The sequence below is a fragment of the Puma concolor genome, chromosome B1, assembly GCF_028749965.1.
Source record: "Puma concolor isolate L17-30 chromosome B1, mPumCon1.1.hap2, whole genome shotgun sequence".
Lineage (NCBI taxonomy): Eukaryota > Metazoa > Chordata > Mammalia > Carnivora > Felidae > Puma > Puma concolor.
The window spans coordinates 147,581,853-147,599,584 of NC_141670.1; the positions used below are offsets into that span (position 1 = coordinate 147,581,853).

General features: G+C 41.1%; 1 protein-coding gene across 4 annotated transcripts in view; it reads left to right on the forward strand.

Annotated features, from left to right (window-relative positions):
* The window catches only part of RASSF6 (Ras association domain family member 6), a 55,162-nt gene that overhangs the window by 19,473 nt on the left and 17,957 nt on the right, over positions 1-17,732 (forward strand). For 3 of the 4 annotated variants that reach the window (XM_086704862.1, XM_086704861.1, XM_086704863.1), the window contains 2 exons: positions 13,237-13,315; positions 17,481-17,620. In XM_086704862.1, coding sequence (XP_086560988.1) covers positions 13,237-13,315; positions 17,481-17,620 — 219 coding nt within the window. Of the gene's footprint in view, positions 1-9,886; positions 10,041-13,236; positions 13,316-17,480; positions 17,621-17,732 lie in introns of all 4 variants that reach the window. The other variant, XM_086704864.1, reaches the window with a different exon arrangement.

Here is a 17,732-nt window from a genome sequence, read left to right on the forward strand (position 1 = left end):
GAACAAGGCAGAGATTACAAACTTATTAGGGATTTTTATTTTCCTGCACAAAAACATGTGAAAATAATGGAAACGAATAGGGAAATAGAATCCACTCGATGGAGATTTTGGCCTCAGCACATTGCATGAGAGCTACATTTGATCGATAAAATAAGAGGTTGTGACATTAATAGCATAGCAGCAATGGAACATTTAGGTCTTACTGCTGAATGGGGATTCTCTGAGTTTAGAAACTTCCCTGGGTAAATGGCGTTGGCATAAGTCAGCTTCACGCTCCGATGACTAAGTTTCCAGTTGCCGTTTTCATTGCCTGGGGTCATCACTGGTCTGCTGCTTCACATGGTAAATATTCTAAGTGAGCAGAGTTTCAAAAAAATATATATATGGTTGCTTTCAAAGTACTTTCAGGTGCTAAGCTGAAATCAGGGCATTTGAGAGGTGAGTAAATGCCAACCAGAGTACTTGAAAAAAGTTCAAATCCGGTTTTAGAATGCAGATCAGATTTGATTCTCTGGATTCCTTCGTCTTTGTCTCCTCCTCGGGGAGCCCAATGCACACTTCTGTGGGCTGCAGGGCTACCCACAGCCCACAAGCCATGTGTGCATTCCTGTCCTTAGTAAATAATTTTAATGAGCATGATGTAATAAATTTTAGCAGAAAGTGCATTATTCCACACGGTGTCTCTTTCCAAGCATGTTGGCCGGGCACCCTTTGCTGAAACAAAGGAACCAGCCACCTGCACCTCTGAGCACAAATTCAGCACAAAGAGCCAATGTTCCACAGGCTGCTTCTACCTGGCCTGTAGAGCTAGAGGGCAATGTTTGCTCAGTTTCCATGGCCAGGGTCTTCTCTAATCAAGGAAACTGGATCAAACACTGCGTGCCCCAGCGTGCCCTGCAGGTGGGTTTATAAAGAGGACACCCTTCTCCCGAAGGCCACTGGCCTCTTGTCTTTTTTTAACTTTTTAATGTTTACTTATTATTTTTGAGAGAGAGAGAGAGAGCAAGTGGGTGAGGGGCAGAGAGAGAGGGAGACACAGAATCCAAAGCAGGCTCCAGGCTCTGAGCTGTCAACACAGAGCCCAATGCAGGGCTCAAACTCACAAACTATGAGATCATGACCTGAGCCAAGGTCAGCCACTTAACTCTTAACTCTTGTCTTTAATAAAGGATAAGAGAGCCCTCTCTGACATTTTTTTTAAGGAACCAGGATTTTAAAATAGGTCAGGGGGGTGTCTGGGTGGCTCAGTCGATTGAGCGTCCAACTTCGGCTCAGGTCATGATATCACAGTCTCTGAGTTTGAGCCCCACATGGGGCTCTGTGCTGACAGCTCAGAGCCTGAAGCCTGCTTCAGATTCTGTGTCTCCCTCTCTCTCTGCCCCTCCCCTGCTCATTCTCTCTCTCTCAAAAATAAATAAACATTTTTTTTAAATAAAATAAGTCAGGGACAAAAAGTTCAAGACATGGTTGGGACCATCTCCTTTAAAAATGAGAAATTTTTTCTACATGGAGATCGTTTTTAAAAAATTTATTTTAACATTTCCACTATGAGGTTTGATAACCTAATGAAAATAACAGAAATGTTCATAATGAAAAATTGGATATACTAACTACATTAGTTATTACGTCAGAAAAAAGGTGAATAAGGTCCCCCCAGATATGGGAAAAAAGTTCATTTTTTAAAGCTTTCCTTATATCAGATATTTTTCAATGAGCATTGACAATCACGAAGCATATCAATGTGACTGTTATTCCCAACCCAATTTACTTATTCCACGTTTACCTATTTTATCACTTTGGTCAGTTAGAAAACAGTAAGATCATCCATCTGTCCAAGATACACTGAAAATATTTCAATAGGCATCTGATAAAATCAAAATTCAAAGACTAGAAATATATTAACTTACGGAATTTACTTGAATTTCTGGATATGTTAAATGGTGGCACTGGCAAAAGGTTTTTTTTTTTTTTTCCCCCTCTAAAAATAGGTCAGGCTTTAATTTTCTATATTTTATTCCCTCAACAAATAATTATTGGGAACACACCACAAGCCAGAAGTTGTGCTAGAAACTGAGGTATGGAATTTTGAGCAAAAAAAGACAAGAACTGCTTGGAGCTACGGATCTCCGATTTGAGCCTTCACTAGAATGACCTGGAGGGCTTGCTACACTAAAGATTGAGGGACCCACTCCCAGCTTGTGACTCAGTGGGTCTGGGTTGGCATGAGCATTCCCATGTCGAAGTTCCCGGGTGGTGCCCGTGTTACTGGTCTGGGAATCACACTTTGAGAACTACAGGTCTAAAGGCCTGATTGATAACAAACTGACACAGATGTTCAGAAGGAAAGGGATCCTTTAGAGAATAAGGAACTAGCCTAAACAGTGGCGGGGGTGGTGGGGTGGGGCTCCCGATATCTGACCAAGGAGGAAGCTAACGAGTTTAAGGAAGTGAGCAGGAGAGCATTCCTGACATAGGGAGTCTGCCTGAAGTCCTTATGGCCAGAGAGAGCTCAGGGTTCCAGCAAGTGAAGGGGACCCAGTGTGGGTGAGGTACAAGACACAGGGAAATGCATCTCTTCAAAGTAGGCTAAAGAGACGGAGCAGGACCTCCCCTGCTGTGATAAAGATTTGTAGTTTTTATCCCAAGAGCAAGGGGAAGACGTTTAAAGATGTTAAGCACAGCATATGCTATGGTATGTTCTCTGTGCTCTGTATAGAGTGTGGAGTATATGGAGGACACGCAGAAGAAAAACAAGGAGGTCCCTTAATATAAATTTTTATTTAATTTTTAAAAATGTTTTCTTTATTTTTGAGAGAGAGAGAGAGAGACAGACAGACACAGAGTATGAGCAGGTGAGGGGCAGACAGAGAGGGAGACACAGAATCTGAAACAGGCTCCAGGCTCTGAGCTGTCAGCACAGAGACCGATGTGGGGCTCGAACTCATGAACCACAAGATCATGACCTGGGCCAAAGCTGGACGCTTAACCGACTGAGCCACCCAGGTGCCCCTGTATTGTTTTAAACGTAAGGAGAATCAGTGGTCAAAGTCATGGCAGCGTCACAGAAGAGCCAGGTAAGAGCTTGTGTGTCAGGAGAGCTCCTGTCTTCAGCTCATGCTCATGTGCATGGCCCCGAGGATCACTGGCCACCTGCTGTGTTTCAGGCACTCTGGTAACAATCCTAATGGTCCAAGAGGCTGTTAATGAATTAACAGAGTAGATAGATCATTTCCTCATCCTTAGGGAACAAGGGGCATCAGACTGTGGAGCCAAGGTCGTCATCCTCAACAAGCACACAAGCCTCCAGCTGTTCATACACAAAGGGTGTTATTTTACAGCCAGCCTGTGTGTGCTCCAGTAATGACCAGAGTTGTGTGGCACACTTGCGTTTACTTTTCAACTGGCTTACAAAAATGTATAAGACTTGGATTAGAAAGCAAAAAACGAAATGAAAGTTTAACTCATGGGAGCATAAGACCCCAATATAAGCTACATACCAACCCAACTGTGCCACTCCCTCATCTCTACACCCAGCCCCACAGCAAATCTAATTGGCTCCACCTCCAGAATCCAAACAATTCTCACCACCTAGTCCAAGCCACCATTATTTCTTGCCTGGACAACTGCAGCAGCTTCCTGCTTCCATTCCCTGTCCCTAGAGATCTGGCCTGGAAGACCTTTAGAACCTCATCTGAAACCACTCTTCCCTTCTTTCTCTCCTTCAGACATGCCAAGCTTAGTCTTGTATACAGGGCATTGCATCTCTTGCTTGGGACAGTCTCCTTGACTCTTCACATGGTTGGCTCTTTCCCATTATTGAGATTTCAGCTTAATATGGCGGGCCTCCTGATCACCCTTGCTGACACGTCCTCCACTATGCATTCCGTCACATGATCCTGTTTTATTGTTCTCAGAGCATTTATCCCTATGTAAAATTAGTGTATTTCTTTAAAAAATTTTTTTGAACATTTATTTATTTTTTTGAGACAGAGAGAGACAGAGCATGAATGGGGGAGGGTCAGAGAGAGAGAGGGAGACACAGAATCCAAAACAGGCTCCAGGCTCTGAGCTGTCGGCGCAGAGCGCGAAGCAGGGCTCAAACTCACAGACCGCGAGATCACGACCTGAGCCGGAGCTGAACGCTCAACCGACTAAGCCACCCAGACGCCCCCAAAATTAGTGTATTTTGCTCTTTTGTTTTCCTCTGTCTTCCTTCCCCTCAGAATGTAAGTCCCATCAGTGCAGGGGGTCTCATTCACTGTATAGTTTGCCGTATCACTAGCATCTATTACATCATCTGTTATATAGTAATCCCTCAAATTCTTGCTGATGATGCATTCCTATGGGAACTAAACTTCAAAGAACTAAATTAGGAGCTCAGTGTTTTGACATGTGCTACCCTTAAATACTGTTTCATATCTAAGGGCAAACTGATTCCATCAGCGCTCCTCTTGAGTTTAATGTATATGCAGATTTCCTGGGTATCTTGGTTAAAATACAGATTTTAATTTCTTTAAAAATTTTTTTTTCAAACGTTTATTTATTTTTGGGACACAGAGAGACAGAGCATGAACGGGGGAGGGGCAGAGAGAGAGGGAGACACAGAATCGGAAACAGGCTCCAGGCTCTGAGCCATCAGCCCAGAGCCTGACGCGGGGCTCGAACTCACGGACCGCGAGACGTTGACCTGGCTGAAGTCGGACGCTTAACCGACTGCGCCACCCAGGCGCCCCCAGATTTTAATTTCTAACAAGATGCCTCCTATGTGTTCAGATGATATGAGAGGAGCCACTCTTAAATCCTGTGATAGGCATATTAATGGCCTCCCAGAGATGGCTACATTCTACTCCCCTGAACCTGTGAATATTTTACAGTTGCATGGCAAAAGGGAATTCAAGCTGCCAATCTGCTGACCCTAAAATAGAGAGATTATTCAGATGGGCCCAATGTGATCCCCAGGGTCTTTAGAGATGAGACAGGAAGGGGGCTCTGTGAGGGGAGCCTGTGTCAGAGTGGGGCTGGTGAGAATGACTCCATGGTCATTGCTGGCTTTGAGATGGAAAGGGGGACAGAACTGAGGAATGTGGCAGGCTCAGGAACTGAGAAAGCAAGGAAACAGGTAAATACAGTCTCTGGTTCGAAGCACTACCACTATACATAAACCTGTTCTCTCCAAACACTCAGCTACAGCAAGGGGCACCTGGGTAGCTCAGTTGGAAGAGCATCTGACTCTTGATTTTTGGCTCAAGTCATGATCTTGAGGTTCGTGGGATTGAGCCCAACGTCAGGCTCTGTGTTGGCAGTGCAGAGCCTGCTTGAGATTCTCTCTCTCTGCCCCTCCTCTTCGCTCTGTCTCTGAAAATAAATAATAAACATTTTTTAAAAAGACAAAACACTCAGCCAGAACAAGAAAACGGACTATTTCATCAAAGTGGAGGTGGTTTCAAGTCCTTACTTTGGTTTGGAATAGAAATAGAAGCATCAGTCCTGATTTGTGAGTAGTGTTAGGGCTGTGAACCAGAGGCCATATTTCTCTGTGTTTCCGGCCAAAGAAGACAGAGCACAGACTTCCCTCATTCTTTCCTCCCTGTCCACAAACTGCTCGGGCTGCCCATAAGGGTTCAGCTGCTGCAAGTGACAGCAGAGAACAAGGTCTGACATGGAGGCAGCTCCTCGCAGCTGCCAACTAGAATATAGTAGGTTGTGACTTTTTTTTAAAATCTTTTTCATAAAAATCTTTGGAAGCCAAACTGTAGAGGAAAAGGGCATAGATAAGTATCTTCCCTCGTCTGAGGCTGTTGGAAAACACGCCAGTGTGTTAATATATCAAATACTGAGATTTACCCTTATGAAAGGATTCTCTCAAAAATCCGCTATCAGATCTGGAGCACATTCCTGTTTCCTTCAGAAGCACCGGTATTTGAACAAATGACACAGTCCTTTGCCTCTCCCTTCTTATCCCCTCTTTTATGTCTTATCAACGCCCAGTGGCATTGTTCTGAGTAGCTAAAGCCCCTGTCTTCAAGGGTAGAGTTTTCATCCTCAAGAAAACACTTTGGGCATTTTTCTTCGTTTTGTTATCTACCAACTAGCCATCACTTCCAGTTTCTTTTTAATACTATGAAATTACTCCTTAATCTTTAACCCTTTTGCCCTTAGCTGAGTTCTAGGGGTTGAGGACCCGAGAGAAACTGACACGTCTATCCACTAATGGCTCCAGGGCCATTTTTTACAGGCGTTATCAAGAAAAGATGAATGCCCAGAAAATACAAAAGTCACAATATGGCCAAAAGCAGTGAGGGGGAGTGTGGTGGAGGAGAGGCAGGTCTGCCTGTACTATCGTATTGATTAGATTACTAGTGGAGCTCAGGAAACTCCCAGCCCCTTTTTATTGTGGGTTGTCAGCACTGAAGAGGGAGTTAGGTCTTAGGATAGAACTGTTTGGGAGAACAAAGCAAACAAGTCAGGGGCACCATCATCCTGACCGCCAGCAACAATTACTGATATTTTAGCAGAATTACTAAAAATGTTAGGAGCCCTTCCTTTTCAAAAAGAGCAGCCTCCTCAAAGGAAGCCGGGAGAGGCAGACAAATTCAGAGGTCCCTGATCAGTTAGGGTTTGCATTTTTCCTGCAGTCAAATCAAAACAGCCCTCCTTCCTCTTCCCACCTTCTCTCTTTTCAAACTGTGGAATCCAATCCCTTCATTTGCAATGGAAATGTGAATAACCTACTTTGCCAGCTGAGGAAGGTCTCTATGCAAAGGTGGAAAGGTAGTCTTCTTTCTTCATTGAGCCAGGAGCTGAGGCTAAAGGCAAAAAAAAGACCCAGAGCTGTAGCCGCTTATAGAACAGTTGCAGAAGTTTGCGATTTGAATTCCAGGATTCAAGTTGACAGTAATGAAGGATAAAGCAGGTTAAGAGTATTCTGCTTCTGCTTGCAGACATCATGCAGACATCAGTAACATGGAATGATGGGTTGTCTTGGCATAGGGCTTAATGATAAGTCTCCATTTATTCTTTTCTGTTGTCCTCCTATTTCCTGGTTCCACCTTTCCAAAAACATACAGGAGCTTATATATATATATATATATATATATATATATATATATATATATATATATAAATATATATAATTTTTTTTAATGTTTATTTATTTTTTGAGAGAGAGACAGAGTACAGGCAGGGGGTGGGGCAAAGAGAGAGAGGGAAACAGAATCTGAAGCAGGATCCAAGCTCTGAGCTATCAGCACAGAGCCCGACACGGGGCTCAAACTCACAACCCCCGAGATCATAACCTGAGCCGAAGTTGGACGCTTAACAAACTGAGTCACTCAGGTGCCCCTATTTTATATTTTTCTTGGAAGTAAAATTATGACAACATTACAAATGCATTATGCACTTATTATATGAAATTTGGAAACTATACAGAACTATGACCCATAAAATAAGTCACAATCTTTTTTCCCAGAAAAATGGTCAATTTGTTACCTTTCCATGCTTAATTCATAACTATTTTATTAAAAACATATTAAGTTTTAAATTCAGTTTTGTAACCTAACATGAAATTGTTGATCTCATTGCTAGAATTTAACATTATGAAAAAAATCCATGTGTGTTATGGGGAAAACTAAATGTGTAAGGCAGCAAATTAGCATTTTTATTCTGCCTAAATTTTTCAACTCTTTGAAGATATTCTTTCAAATGATTTAGGCTCCTGTCCTTAAACATGGAAATATGCACAGCAGGATGTTGTTTCTAATACTGCTGTCACAATGCATTTCAGGGTCGGCCGGATCTGGAGCCTGGACACTTTTCAACAAGTCTCCAGGAGGCAGAAGTAACACAAAGTCAGGAAGCTCAGCCGTGGCCAAATATGCCTTTGGTGGCTGAGTTGGGTTGTATTTTTCTCTGGTTTAGTTTGTGTCATGTGTAGCCTCTGAAGTCTGTGTTGGGTTACATTGTACAACAGTGTTTCTCATTTGCCTTTATTGGATCCAAATAGTCAGAATCACTTAGCAAAGAGGGGGCCAGGGTTTTTGGTTGCCAGGAAAGGGATCGAATATCCACTTAATTACATTGCAAATCATTACTGAAACTAGAGAGAGAATTCTATTGCCACTAATATTTGACATCCATTCTGTCTATGGATGCAGGGCGTAACTCCGTTCCATCCGTCATGCTGTCCCACGTCCATGAATATTACACTTTTATAAGATCAAATAAAAATGGTTTCTTCCGGCCAGCTCAGTAGCATGATAAGACTGAGGAGCTCATTTCTTGCAAAGTCCATTATTCATGGCAGACGTCACTATGTGGGTAATTCCCATCTGCTGAGCAGCTGCAGTTCGGGCCACAAAGTACAAAGTTCACCTAAGCATTTTACAGTGAATTCTGGATCCACTATTGCTCATAAAACCAACCTGGGAGCCTTAAAGGAACAGGAGCCTGGGGCCCTCCTATGCATTGTTCCTCTGCACCTGTCACCCCTGTATCAAGTCTCTCCTGCCTGGCACTCTTCACGAGCTGCAGTGAATAATTCTGGGTGTCCACCAGCAACTATCAAGATGTGATTTCTGCCCAGCCAGCACACGGTGCCAGCTTCCGTCTTGGGAAGCTTATGATCCTATGTCTTCATGTAGGTTGGAAGTCCAGTTTATACGGAAGTTTGCCATTCCTCAGTTTTGTAAAAACACTAATCCATATTATTTACTGTGTGGTTTAAAAAAAACACACACCTTGGGGCGCCTGGGTGGCTCAGTCGGTTAAGCGGCTGACTTCGGCTCAGGTCATGATCTCGCAGTCCATGAGTTCGAGCCCCGGGTCGGGCTCTGTGCTGACAGCTCAGAGCCTGGAGCCTGTTTCAGATTCTACATCTCCCTCTCTCTGACCCTCCCCCATTCATGCTCTGTCTCTCTCTGTCTCAAAAAATAAATAAACGTTAAAAAAATTAAAAAAAAACAACACACACACCCCTTGTTATATATTATAATGCGGTATTTCATGTTCCAAAAAACCAGGCTCTCGGAAAGTCATTGTTTTAGGTATCAAACATAAACTGTATAGGCTATTTGATGTTTGTTTCTTGGGTATCTCTGTGACTTCTAAATATCACAGAATTGTAAACTGAGAAGATTGCATGTGGAATCTATTTCTTGCCACCCATTTTATAGCTTTGTTAGGGCAGCTGAATAGTTGCTAAGTGGTCTGATCTAGGCTGGGTGGGGAGCTTTTTTGGCGGCTGAGAAGAAAAGGTACACAGATGCCTGTTTCCTTTTTTGATGGGGGAAGGAAGGTCCATATGTGACATGTAAATGGACCCAGAAAAATCTATTATAATTACCATTGACAAGGCACAGAGTGTATTAAATCCCTGTCCCCTTTCCTGACTAGGGACTGCCTAGATAGCGCTTTAGTGATTAGATGTCCTAAATCATGTATAGGTCCCATCTAGACTTCAGACCCTTCTGTACATGCGGGACACTTGACCCCATATCCATAGAACACAGCCTTGATCTTGCACCTCTATCCCAGTACTGTTTGCCAATAGTCCCAAACATCTTTCTGTTTCCATCTTGTCCTGAAATCTGTCTTCTGTAAGTTCCCTAGTGGCCCTTATCATCATGTCTTTCTTTTGCCTAGAACCTTCCGTAGCTGCCCCCTGCTGGCAGGGTGAATGTTAAGCTTCTTAAAATGGCTCACAAGGTTCCTGCCTGCTTCTTCAGCTATTCAATGCTCACCACTCCCCATTTACATGTTCTACCCTTAGAATCCCGGCACTCTGAGCTTCCTCCACAAAAACTGTGGAAATAGCTACATGTCCTTGTGAAAGGTATTTTTGCCTGGTAAGCTCCTCACACGCTTCATGTTTCATCCCTCCCTTCCGAAGTTCACTGTAGGAAGCATCTATCCTTGAAGCTCTCACCCATCCTCAGAATACGAATGAAACCCCTTGATGGAGCTCACATGGTGACTATATGACTGTATGAGAGAATGACCGTTCACTGTTGGAAGACACAGTTTGAATCAGTCCGCAGATACAGGTGATCGACTTGACAATAACTTCTTAAGCCCTTGTGCCTTCGGTGCCAACGCGTAAGATCACAATGTTGCAGGCTGGGTTTCATTACTGCCAGCGTTCTATTAGACCCACTGTTCCATCAGATGAGCAAAAGAATCATCTTCAAAAGTTCCTCTGGGAAGGGATATACAAATCAAATGTAATGGTGCTTTAATATTTGCAATGTATTCACTTTTGCTATAGTTGTTTACATAACTTGTGAGGTTTTGTGTTTGTTTGTTTTTTTTTTTTTTTTTTTTGGTCTAATTCTTCACTTTATCCCAGAATCCTTCAAAGTCTCATTAATATTCGGTCAGAATGATCCTGCTTATGGTAAGAAAAATATGGATGACTTCTGTGGTGTTCAGCAACAGCCTATGTTATACTTGGGGAGGGGTGGAGGTTGGCTGACCCTCTCTGTAAAGGGCCAGATAATAAATATTTTAGGCTTTGTGGGTCATATGGTTTCTGTCACAACTATTCAACTCTGCATTTATAGCAGGAATGCAGCCACAGACAAGAAGCAAGCAAATCAGCGTGACTACATTATAATAAAACTTTATTTATAAAAACAGACAAGCTAGGACCGCAGTTTGCTGACTCCCTGGGTCATCTGGAGACTTATTTCTGTAGAGGAAGATTTAGTCAGGTTCTGTTCAGGTACAGAAACATTTTCCAAGTGGCTTGTTCCCTGAGAATATCTTTCTAATTATACATGATTCTTAGGTAAATACTTTGAAGGATATTTGTACCATATCCTATTATGCAATTTTATCAGAAACAGAAGCTGAGGGAATAAGATTATATAAAAATTCATTTGCCTTAATAACAACCCTCACAGCTCCGCATATCAGGAATTGCATCTCAAGTGAACCAGAAATTTCTATAGGCTGCCCTAGCACTCAATAATGAGAGCTATAAAAAGTGTTCATGCTCCTCACCAGTACAATAATTTTTAGGAGATATCCCACAGTAATGACTCCAAGGGAACGAATCCCTTGTGTGTGCAATGATATTTAGAACAGAAATATTCATTAACATTGAAATTCTAAAGTAACTCAGTTGGAAATGGAACCATAGCATGGAGGAATTCTGTAGAACTTTTTTTTTTTTTTATGTGGCAACTGAAGTGTATTGAACCTTGAAAATCTGTGTATTAAAGTTACAAAGTGAGGGGTGCCTAGGTGGCTCAGTTGGTTGAGTGTCCAACTTTGGCTCAGGTCATGATCTCCCTGTTCGTGAGTTCGAGCCCCCCGTTGGGGGCTGTCAGAGCCTGGAGCCTGCTTCAGATTCTGTGTCTCCCTCTCTGTCTGCCCCTCCCCTGCTCACACTCTGTCTCTCTCAAAATAAATAAACATTAAAAAAAATTTTTTTAATAAAATAAAATTACAAAGTCAGATGGAAAGAGTATGTCTACATGATATCAAGCATAAAAATCAATATACATGAATTCTGTCATTCAGCATTTAATAAATCTTTATTGAATAAGAGCCTACTCTGATCAAGTCTCTGTTCTAGCACTAGGAAGACAGTAATGAATGAAATAGACCAAAATTGCTGCCCTCATGGAGCCAATATTCTTATGGGAGGGAAACAGATATTGAAGATCGAAGGAATTTTAACAAATGATATATTTGGAAATTTAATATGAGATTTCCCACCCCATCCCCCATAAAACTGTTTATGTAAAGATGTTTTTTCCCCCTTTATTTGGCATGTTTCCATTTTTAGGAATAAGAATTTCTCTGATCATTTCATTCAACCAGTGTTCATAGAGTTCTTACTATGTGCCAAACACTCTTCCAGGCACATGGAACGTAGCGCAAGCAAAATATACAAACACACCTATTCTCGTGGAGCTGCGGTCCGGTGAGAGAGACTGAATATAAGACAAATAAGTAAAATACGTGTAAGGTTAGATGGTGACTAAGGAGCAGAGATAAGAAAGCAGGATAGGAATGTTAAGAGAAGGCAAACCTTTAGATCAAGTGGTCAGGAAGGACTCCTTGTAAAAAGGACTTCTGAGTAAAACGTTAAAGAAAATGTGCTAACAGTGTGACAGTAGGGGTAGGGGAGGGGAGCTCATTCTAGATGGGGATGAGCAAGTGCAAATGTCCTGAGGTGAGAATGTGTCTGACATATTCAAGGAATATTAGAGTCCAGCGGCTAGAGAGTGTAGTGAGTGAAGGAAAGAATAGTTGGAAATGGATCAAAGGGAAACAGAAGACCAAATCACATCTGGCCTTTTAAGTCACCAGAAGGCTATTGGCTTTTATTCTGAATAATGAAAAGATAATTGGAGAGGGTCACCTGGGTGACTCAGTCTGTTGAACGTCCAGCTCTTGATTTCAACTCAGGTCGTGATCTCACAGTTTGTGAGTTCAAGTCCCACATCAGGCTCTGTGCTGACAGTGAGGAGCCTGCTTGGGATTCTCTCTCTCTCTCTCTCTCTCTCTCTGTCTCTCTGCCCATCCCCAGCTCTCACTGTCTCTCAAAATACATAAATAATCTTAAAAACATTTTTTAAAAGATACTGGAGAGTTTTGAGCCAAGGAGAGATGATTATGTTTGCACCAAAATAATACCTACTGTTACAACAGATTACAGAATCAGGGAGGCTTTTAGGAGACTGTTGCAGTAATCCAGGGATGAGAGGATGGCTTGGACCAGTAGGTTAGGTAGGGTAAGGATCTTAGGCTGTGGTGGCAGGGGAGAGGAGAGAAGAGTGTCAGGAACCAGTATTCCCACGAGCCCAGCTGCCTCACAGGAAAAGTAACTCGGGAGCAGCGACCATTCCTGAATGGTGACTATACCGCTGGTGGGAAACACAATGTCAGGCACATACTAGGTGCTTAATGTAGGCTGCTTAAATGTTGCAAAACCAAAAAGAAATGTGAAGCCAAATCTCTATTTTATGGCTGTCTCCTGTCAACCAACAGTCTTCTCACCACTTTCCCCTCATTTTCCCTCCTTTGGTGATTTATTTGTGAATTAGCCCCTCCAGCATTTGTCGATGTCCCAAGAAGACTTCCATTTTCAATGACCTGCATTAAGGTAAAACCACAGAACAGTAAGGATTCCATTGAGCCATACCTATCTCATACCTATGCGAGCTGAATGAATATTATTGCCTTTTACTGTCCAAGAGCATGAGTATAACCAAATGTAACTTTTTTTAGGGAACAACTCAACTCTTTATTGAAGACCTATAACATTTTTTACGAGAACCAGAAAAACCTGCATATTTTATGTGGACAGGTAAGCCTATGAAACTAATGCAAAATACGGTTTAATTCACAGAAAGAAATTCCATAGAGGTTATATAAAGGAATCAGGATGGGTTGGAGTCTATAATCTAGCAGCACAAGTGGTCTGGAAAAACAGGTGAATCTTTGACTGGATCATGACTTTCGTATTTAGACTCTATCACCAAATCCCAGTCCTGGGACATGTGACCTTTTAAGCAGCTTTGGGGACAGGAAAAGCATTTAAAAATCATTTTAATGACCTGTTTACTTTCTAGTTTTAAAACAGTGTATGAATAGATTTTAAACAGCAGTTCCACTAGAAAGCTATTATAATACTTTCTTGCAAATGTGCCAGAACAGATAGAGAAGGTGGTGTTATCCCGTGGTGACATCATTTGTAATGGAGAGAGTATCTTCAGTCCATACCCATTGGGGAATGCTCGAATAAATATGACACAGGCTGTAACATAGTTTGATTTGGTTGTTAAGATGAATCAGATTCCAATGACTGTGTACTATGGTATAATAACAAATTTTAAAATGTGAAAGAAACACTTCAGAAAAGTCCTGAATCTAGAAAGTATTTTTAGGAGTGCAAACTGGCCTTAGACTTTTCCTTTCTTCCTTTTCTTCTCCTTCTTTGAATGCTTCGTTCTCCACAGATCTCTCCACTTAGCCTTGCATTCTAATGGGACTCGCTTCACATCATTACAGTATCTTCCTGGCCGTAAGGAACATTGGAATTTTGTACCTTCTATTAAAATCTTCACATTTGATGGTACAACATTGAGTTTAGGCCACTGTGATTTGGCTTAAAATTGCAGTTGAACACAGAGAAACTTACTAGCCACTCTGGCCTTTACTAGTGAAGTTAAATGATTTAGTTTGATTGAATATTTCAGTTACCTTCCCATACGTAATAGAAAAAGGAAATAACTAATCTCTTTACAAAGAAATGGGCCTAATTTTTAATTATTTCAATATCATCCTATATCCTAGATCTCTAATCTATATCATTGTGAAGATAATTTAAGAAAAAATCCAAACTTTAAAAAAATGACTATTTATATTTTAGTTCAAGTTTCTACAAAGTTCACGATGTGAAGAAGTTTGTTTCCTTGAGGAAAATGTTCGAATTTTGATGTTATGAACGTATAATGTGAGGCATGTTCTTCCCAATTCTGCAAATCAGTGTTCAATTTACCATACAAAAGTCATTTAATTTTTTTTAATTACGTGAAGTAAAGTCCACAGTAAGACTGTCAGATTGCTTAACCTTTCCAGCTTTACTCACTGGTCAATAAAGTGAGAGTCCAGAATTCTCAAAGCATTCTGACTGAATTTCAATAATAGACACCATTAAAGGGGGCAATATGGAGGACGACATATAGCTTTCTTAATCTCTGGTTAATTAAGCAAATATTGATTGCCTACCATGTGCCAGACACTGTTGTAAAAGCTGCAGATAAAGCAATGAAGAAATGGGACATAATATCCTGCCTCGATGCTTCTTACACTAGAGCACACCGACAAGAAACGAAATATGTAGTATATCAAATGGTAATAAGGGCCAGGGACAACAGCAAAGCAGGGACGAGAGCTCAGGGATCTAAGTGGGGAAGGGGAAGAGGAGCGTTTGACCAGAGACTGTGAAAGATGTGAAGAAACAAACCTTGCAGAAGCCTCTGGGACGCACATTCGGGCAGAGACAGCAGCCCCAACAAGGGGCCGGAGCTGAGCTAGTGTCGTTGAAGTACAGCAGGGAAGCCAGTGGAGCAGAAAGCTTGTGGGAATGGGGAATTAGTAGACGATGCAGCTAGAGAGATAACTGCAGAGGAAAGCAACAGAGCATCTGGGTCTTTAGATCATTGTGAAGACCAGAGCGTGTACTTGGAATGAGATGGAAAGCCACTGGGGAGTTTTGGGCAGAACAGTGACATTATCTGAAAGGATTCACTTTACAAGAATCTCTCTAGCTATGGGGAAGCTTGGGCCTTTCATATGAAAGGCCAAGAGAAGAATGAGAAAGAAAACTCCTGCAGTAATCCAGGCAAACAATGAAATGGCATGGACCAGAACCATGGTAGTGGATACAGTGAGTATAGTAGTCATGTTAGGGATATATTTTCAAGGTGGAGCTCATAAGATTTGCTACTGCATCGGATGTTGAGTACAAAAGAAAGATTAAAGGTGACTCTAAAATTCCTGGCCTGAGCAACTGGAAGGATAAGGCTGCTATTTACCCAGATGGGAACAGAATGACTTGGAGAGGAAAATATTCATGGGAGAAAGATCAAGAGTTAATTAGGAGCATCTTAAGTTTGATGTCAGGAAGGCAGTCAGACAATTGGAGTTTAGGGGGAAGGTTTGGCTAGAAATATAAAGTTGGAAGCTATTAGTTTAGAGATGGCATATAAGGATCTTAGAGACTGACAAGGATACGGGTATAGATCTAGAAGAGAAGAAGCCTAAGGATTTAGACAATGAGATTAAATTAGTGTAAACAAGCCTTCGGTGACATATTTAGTTCATCTATAAAGAGATGCTTTGTGAAATTAAAAAAAATATTCTTGTATTCCTGGGACACCTGGGTGGCTCAGTTGGTTGAGCATCTGACTCTTGATTTTAGTTCAGGTCATGATCTCACAGTTGTGAGATCAAGCCCCACATCGGGCTGGGCGCTGTGCATGGAGCCTGCTTAAGATTCTCTCTTTCCCTCTGCCCCTCCCCTGCTCGTGGGCGCATGTGAACTCTTCCTCTCTGTCTCAAAAAGAAATATTCTGATACTCCTTACATGAGAAAACCTAACGTTATCTGATAACAGTTGGAGTGTTTCTTCTTGAAAGCAAGAATGCGATCATCTCAGAAGAGCAGTTATTCTGTGAGTTTTTGATGTAGGGGATCAGTTGAAGTATAATTAAACAAAGAAGGGATGCTATACATCGGTAACTAAAAGTAGGACCCGCATCATGTGCTGCCATTTCAAAGACTAAATTATGTTTGGTTGTTCAAAACAACTGATGGGTATCCCGACCTCTCAGTAATCTGAAATGTGAACTCAAAAGCGGGAGAAAGAGCATAACTTTGTTTCAGGAGTAACTCTGAAGTTAGTTTATCAGCCCAAGAAATAATAAGCAACAACATTTATGAAGCGCTTATTAAATATCAGGTCCTATGAGTTAGGGACTATAATGATGTCCATTCTTCAGAAGCAGCAGGCTTAACTGTGTTCAGCATCTTGTCTAAGGTCACCCAGTGAGGAAGTGACAGAGCCCAGGTTCAAACACAGGTCTATCCAGTTCCAGAGTCTGGAGTGTTCATTACACTCTCAAATAACAAGTCCTTTACATTTTCTGATAATTGATTTTTCATAAGAACAGTAGTTATTGGATGTTATAGTAATTATTGGATGGTTGGAATGTGATTTTTCTTGGTTTCTGTATTTTTTGAAACCATTTTTTATGTTATCATTTCTGTAATGATAACATTATTTTAATAGCAGAAAGACTTTTACATATACAAGCGAAAAATAGATTAGAAAATATATTCTATGCGACTATGCTTTGGCATTAATATTTACACCCACAGAAAAAGCAAGTGTTCACAGTCCGTGTTTGCATGGAATTTCCTTCTTTTGTTACATTTCCAAATTAAAAATTAGTCAAATGCTATTGATTTTTTCAAATATGTAATTTCTGTTATACATTTTACACTGTTTTTCATACATTTCTAACTCATTCTGCATAATAATTTCGTGAGTTAAAAATTTCCTGTTCAGAAATGAGCAAATAGCCACTAAATCTCTGAAGAGCTATTCTTCTGATTTCTAGTTTAGTATAGTTTTCAATTCTGCTTTAATTTTACGTTGAATAGAATTAACCTTCTACCTCATTGAAGAATCCTCGAGTTCAGAAAGCATTTTAACATGCTCTGCCCTCTGGTGGGCATATCATTACCATTATGACTTTACTGGTTAGAGCTGTTTTCAAAAATAAAAGAATGTTTCCAAAATTGAATTATTTTGAGGATAAATTGAAAAGCCAAACAACCCTATCGGGGAATTTCTTTTTATCTATTAAAATGGCTTATAGACTCGATCTCTCCATTTTCAGTTAAAAGATTAACCTTCTATAAATAACAAAAACAATGTTTGAGATGATTGGTTTCTTCTGCAGACAGAAGATGGCAAACTAATTGTTGAAGGAATGTTGGACATTTTCTGGGGAGTAAAACGGCCTATACAGCTAAAAATACAAGATGAGAAACAAATCCCTTCTTTTACTAGGTTGAAATCACCAGATGTCTTTCCCAAAAGGTAAGCTATCTTTCACTTTTTTTTTTAATGTTTATTTATTTTTGAGAGAGAGAGAAAGAGAGAGACAGAGTACAAACGGGTGGTGGTGGGGGGGAGGTTGCGCAGAAAGAAA